At 33.8% G+C, this 6,602-nt stretch overlaps 1 protein-coding gene across 1 annotated transcript; it reads right to left on the bottom strand.

Moving 5' to 3' along the window:
• Positions 1-2,648: 2,648 nt before the first annotated feature.
• Positions 2,649-5,880, bottom strand: LOC111706052 (uncharacterized). Its single transcript, XM_023478805.1, has 4 exons — positions 5,711-5,880; positions 4,873-4,934; positions 4,010-4,226; positions 2,649-3,765 (listed from the first exon to the last, which is right to left on the bottom strand). The coding sequence occupies exons 3-4, from the start codon at positions 4,222-4,224 to the stop codon at positions 3,432-3,434; spliced, it is 549 nt and encodes a 182-aa protein (XP_023334573.1). The 5' UTR covers positions 4,225-4,226; positions 4,873-4,934; positions 5,711-5,880; the 3' UTR covers positions 2,649-3,431.
• Between the last annotated feature and the right edge of the window lie 722 nt (positions 5,881-6,602).

Below are 6,602 nucleotides of genomic sequence, written 5' to 3'. Positions count from 1 at the left end.
GTGCTTTCAATATTGCCCGAGATATGAAGAATTTCGTTCAGATTTCGACAATTTTGCTTTTATTTAACAAAATTGAAATCTGAACCAAACTCTTTATATCTCAGGTAATATTGAAAGCACAAAAAACGCAGACCACTTTTTGGAAATGCCAGGGCTAGGAGAATTATGTGATAATTGTTTCAAGAATCATACATGTTAAAGTAGATAGAAGACTAAATGTCACAAATAAATTCAAATACCAAAGACGACTTTCAAGTCGTCTTGCTTTTGTCATGTTTCGTGGGACACCCTGTAGTTACAATCAACATTTTATGAATAATATTTTTTATACAGACAGATACAGGGTGTTCGACGAAACCTGACAGTGTTTAAATAGTTTTGAATGTATTTACATTGAAGTATTAGAAATTGTAGACGTTTTGCAGTTTATTTTGACTTAAAAAATCTTTTGCCTAATTATATATTTTACTTTGAAGTCAATTGTACTATAATGTGACAGCGATATAATATTTTTTATTATTCTCTTGGGTATCAAACAACTTTGAAAATTATGGGAGGAGACATGTTTCGTGGGACACCCTATGTATTTGTGAACAATTTACAATTTTACAAATATGAAATGTTAATACACACTTTTAAATTGCACGTACCACGTATGACATTTACATCTTGTCTTTATGTTTATAGTTTTAATCCAATCAAACGTCAAAACAGCTTCAGTAATCTGGCTTAAATGTTTGTAAATGGACGCCGGACGGTCCAAATTAAGAAAAAAAGCTCCAAAAAATGTCGACTATATAAACATTTTAAAATACATCAATAAAAACAGGAAAATCCATGAAATTTTTTATTTTTGTGAAATTGAGAAATTTGCACACATTGAAATCAATTAAATATTACGAATTCTTTTAACCAATATAATCAGGGTTTTATTACTTAACAAGATTCTAGAATGTTTTTATTTATTCAAGGGCAAAGACGACTTTAAGGCCGCCTCTTTCTATGTTTGTGGGATATCCTGTAACTTGCCTGTAACATGTTGGTTAGAAATATTTGTTTAGAATATTTAGTTTTAATGCAAAATTGCAGGAAAAATCTATCTTACTTGGAATCAGACATATGCTCATTTTTTACAACCTCATGGTATATAAATATTTAATTTTCATAAATTCATTTTGGAATAAAATCAATTACAGATACTTGATAACATGATAACATTATGGAATAAAATACAATTACAGATATTTGATAACATGATAACATTATGGAATAAAATACAATTACAGATATTTGATAACATGATAACATTATTGAATAAAATACAATTACAGATATTTGATAACATAAGAACATTATTGAATGAAATACAGTTACGGATACTTGATAACATGATAACATTATGGAATAAAATACAGTTACAGATACTTGATAACATGATAACATTATGGAAAAAATACAGTTACAGACACTTGATAACATGATAACATTATGGAATAAAATACAGTTACAGATACTTGATAGACCCATTTAACTGAATAAGTGATTTGATAAGTTGGTAATTAAATTTGTTGCTTTGTTACGACATCAAATACACTGTAATATGTCCTTCTGTACATATACTTTTCTGGTTCTCACCTGTAGCAAAATATCAAATTTTAATTAAACAAACCTTACCTTTTTGTTTTAACCAAAAAGAGTTTCCATTTTAATGTTCATCCAACGAAAAATGAAAAATGTTTCAAATTGAAAATTTAATTAGTATCTTAACCTCAAGAAACTTTAAAATTTGAAAACCGTTGAAACAAGTGATTTTTTAAATCTACAGAGATGTGTACATTCTTGTATCTGCTGCATAAATTTGTAAGCCATAAACACAGTTAATTTATTAATTTTAAGATGAAAAAAAATCCCGTTGCACGCAATTCTGTGCGATTCGGCGAATATTTAATTGCTTCCTTGTTCGCAATTTTAGCACAATTCCGCGCAATGAAATTTGCGCAAGCGGTAGCAATCATTGCGCGCAATTGCAGCGTTTGATTCTTCGCAACGGAATTCCGATTGTAAACTCTTTACAAGTAGGACTGATAGAGGAGCAGAATACAAAAAAAGACTGGTCTGTGTTGGAACTACATATTACAGGTTTCTTATCTGTGCTTGAACTACATAATACAGGTTTCTTATCTGTGCTGGTTCTACATAATACAGGTTTCTTATCTGTGCTGGTTATACATAATACAGGTTTCTGGTCTGTTCTGGTTCTACATAATACAGATTTCTGGTCTGTGCTGGTTCTACATAATAGAGGTTTCTGGTCTGTGCTGGTTCTACATAATAGAGGTTTCTGGTCTGTGCTGGAACTACATAATACAGGTTTCTGGTCTGTGCTGGTTCTATATAATAAAGGTTTCTGGTTCTGCATAATACAAGTTTCTGGTCTGTGCTGGTTCTACATATTACAGCTTTCTGGTCTGTGCTCTTTCTACATAATAGAGGTTTCTGATCTGTGCTTGAACTACATAATACAGGTTTCTGGTCTATGCTGGTTCTACATAATTGAGGTTTCTGGTCTGTGCTGGAACTACATAATACAGGTTTCTGGTCTGGTTCTACATAATAGAGGTTTCTGGTCTGTGCTAGTTCTACATAATAGAGGTTTCTGGTCTATGCTGGTTCTACATAATTGAGGTTTCTGGTCTGTGCTGGAACTACATAATACAGGTTTCTGGTCTATGCTGGTTCTACATAATAGAGGTTTCTGGTCTGTGCTAGTTCTACATAATAGAGGTTTCTGGTCTGTGCTGGTTCTACATAATACAGGTTTCTGGTCTGTGCTGGTTCTACATATTACAGCTTTCTGGTCTGTGCTGGTTCTACATAATACAGGTTTCTGGTCTGTGCTGGAACTACATAATACAGGTTTCTGGTCTGTGCTGGTTCTACATAACACAGGTTTCTGGTCTGTGCTGGAACTGCATAATACAGGTTTCTTTTCTGTGCTGGTTCTACATAATACAACTGTTTCTGGTCGACATGACCCTGGACTGATGATTCATATATCAGATTTCTGGTTTTGGAATTACATCGTTTTTAATCCTGTGCTTAATCAGGGACCAGGTGTCTGGTTTGGACTGCTGGTACTAAATATTGCAGGTTCCTGGACGGTACAGCTAGTACGGCATGGTAAGGTACAGGTTCCTGGACTGTACAGCTAGTACGGCATGGTGCAAGTTCCTGGACTGTACTGCTAGTCGGCATGGTGCAGGTTCCTGGACTGTACTGCTAGTACGGCATGGTGCAGGTTCCTGGACTGTACTGCTAGTACGGCATTGTGCAGGTTCCTGATCCACAATGCAAGTACTGCAAGTTACTGATGCCTGTACAGTGAACAGTGTACACGGCTAATACCTACTAGAGCCGTTACCAGGTTTCTGTTAGTTTTGTTGCTTGAATTTATTTGCCTTGTACATACTAGTACTGCGTGGTACATGTACATCGTCTGTCTTGGTACATGCAGATGCCTGGTTCATACTAGTACTGCGTTGTACATGTACCTCGTCTGTCCTGGTACATGCAGATGCCTGGTTCATACTAGTATTGGGTTGTACATGTACCTCGTCTGTCCTGGTACATGCATATGCCTGGTTCATACTAGTACTGCATGGTACATGTACCTGGTCTGTCCTGGTACATGCAGATGCCTGGTACATGTTGGTATGGTTCGGTTGAGTTATTTCTAGCTTACCATTTAGCCCCTCTTCTCCCCTCCTGAGTATTTACAAATATATTTTTCTAATATCTACAAATTTTCTATTGTATTTTAATATTTTAGATTTAATATTTTGGCCGGTAAATATAAAGAAATGGCCTCCAAATCTGCCAATAAATCAGAAAAATCTACGAACTTGATAAATTTATAAAATGTATTAGGTAAAACGCCAATTTTTTAGAAGCGTGAAGTAATTGCGCCCTTGAAAACAGTAAGTTTATAAATCTAAAATTCTAAACCAACCTGATTGGCAGAATGGATCTATAATTCTTCATGCTCTCTGGAACAAGAGTTTCCTTTTCCTGGCCCTGAGATGAAGCTAAACCAACAGAGTTTTTGTAGAAGATACTCTTGATCTTGTTGGAGAACACCTCGTTGTTGAATGCGTAAAGGAGAGGGTTGGTGAACAGGCTGGACATACCAATCATGTGTGTGATGAAGTACCAAGTCATCAACATCTCTGAACAATCATTAATACTCTCACATAGCCCCCAGCAACAGCTGTTTCTGACAGTTTTTTTATTTCCCATTTGCAAATGGAGCTAGTTTGAGTTTTTTTTAAAGAAATGCATGTGATTACTTTCGCGTGTTTATTTTGGATTCTAAAGGATTTTTTCTGTTCTAACACCTAACCATTTTAGTTTTGAGGGAGTGCCTTCACTATAATTCAAAAATATTTAAACTTACAGAGCTTCCTTTGTAAACTTTTTGCTTTGTCGTGTGTCTGCATGGTTACCCTTTTTTATGGTTTTCCAAAATATTTTAAAATCCAAAATGAAACCGTTAGCTGCCAACATAATATTGTTATATAGCCATAGTCACATGTAAGCGGGAATGAAGCATTCATTACATCGTTTTATAGCTAAATCTTCTAAAATCATATTTGTTAGCTCTAGAAGCCAGAAGTTCAGAACTGGCTTTAAACAGCTTTATTGTGATTTAAAATATTCAGATTCCTTCAACAAAAATCAACCTTGGCCTGGTCCTTTTTTAATAAATGTAGTTTCAACTTTCAACTTACAGTTCTTAGCAGCTTTAGGAAAGGTTTTGTAAGGCCTCTACCAATTCGATCTAGAAAAATGTAGTAATCTTATTGGCAGAATTACCTGAATCCTTGAAGAGCGTTGTTGTTTCAGATAGCAATGAGAAGAAACAGAAAGGTAGCCAGCTAAGAAATATATTACATGTAGATATTTCAAATAAGGGAATTTTTTCTGAGCTGGTAACTTTAGAATGGTGGATAACTGGATTAATGCTTGATCAACTCTTTTTCTTAATCTCCAGATTAAATATTGCTTGTTCTCCTCTTTATATTAATCTCCAGATTAATTTACCGATCGGGATTAGGAATATTCCATTCTAAAGTTTTCAGCTCTGACTGTCTGTATATATTATCTGAAACGGTTATCAAATCATTTACTTATTTAGGATAATGGGTTCAACAAATTTGTCAGGATTTCTTGATTCGCAATTTTTGAATATCATACAGGGTGTCCCAAAAAAACAAGGGAATTCAGTGACGACTTGGATATCGTCTTTGTATAGAATTAGCATTGTAATACCTAATTTCAAAAGCCAAAATTCATTACTATGTCTTCCAGAGTTTTTTTTATGAAAAGGGTAAAAGACTGTAAAGATGTGTTTATAATGTCTCCGCACGATGAACAGTGAAGACGGAAAAGTTTACTCTGTTTGTATACTGCAATTTTCTTGTTTTACTAAGTACAACCGTATGCAGTCAAAACATAAGCAAACAAATTGTTAACATAGCAGACGAGACTCTTACAGATTACAGCTTTCTCAGAAGGTATCAATCATTATACTAAATCAAAGAATTATTTAAAAAGACGATATCGAATTCTTCACTGAATTCCAATGTTTATTGGGACACCCTGTATTATAAGTCTGAATGTGTCCAGCCCTAGATTTTAAGGTAAGTATTACCTTATACAGAATATGGCCGAGATAAGAATAAGAATTTTATTCGTACGATTCTGTCTCTGTTTGAAGCTAGGGGTACTTATTCGGTTTTCCTAAAGAAAAATTTATCATAAAAAACTATATGTTGTTATTTGAGAATCTAAACATTAATGAAAATTAGGAAGAGGACGGAATGAGGATGAGGATGAGGATGAGGATGAGGATGAAGATAAGAATGAAGATGAAGATAAGGATGAGGATGAAGATGAAGATGAGAATAAGAATAAAAATGAGAATGAGTTTAAAGATGAAGGTGAAGATGTGAGGATGAGGATTATAATGAGAATGAGGATGAGGATGAGAATGAGGATGTGGATGAGGGTGAGGACATGTGGATAAAGATGAAGATAAGGATGACGATGACGATGACGATGACAATGACAATGACGATGACGATNAGCATGGTGCTATTCCCTTTGGTCTAAAACATTACGCAATTAATCAATCAATCAATTAAATAAACAGTTGCTCAATTGTCTTTATTTGTCAATCAATCAATTTAATTGTATATATTCTTCAAAGCTGTATAAATCGACTGATAAATTTTCTATACTGTCTTTTGTCTACAATTGTATTAATCAATCAATCAATTGTTAATGTTGTCTAAAATGAAATAAATCAATTTCTTTTGCAGTGTAGTGTGGACCAAAAAAAAATATAGAAAGAAGACGCATTATTTCAATGTTTTTGGGACACTCTGTCTCAAAAACTTTTTACAAATTTGGATTATTTAGACCATTTCATCCAAAAGATTATTAAAAATGAAAATAGAAAGATTAATTTTACATTTGAAAAAGCGGTTAAATGTTTTTACCATCTAGTTTAGTGTTTACAAAAACCTGAATAAATGTATCTA

The sequence above is a fragment of the Eurytemora carolleeae genome, unplaced genomic scaffold (assembly GCF_000591075.1).
Source record: "Eurytemora carolleeae unplaced genomic scaffold, Eaff_2.0 scaffold584, whole genome shotgun sequence".
NCBI classification, from domain to species: Eukaryota; Metazoa; Arthropoda; class Copepoda; order Calanoida; family Temoridae; genus Eurytemora; species Eurytemora carolleeae.
Note: the sequence above shows the minus strand (reverse complement) of the source record. Positions and strands in the feature narration are given on the sequence as shown.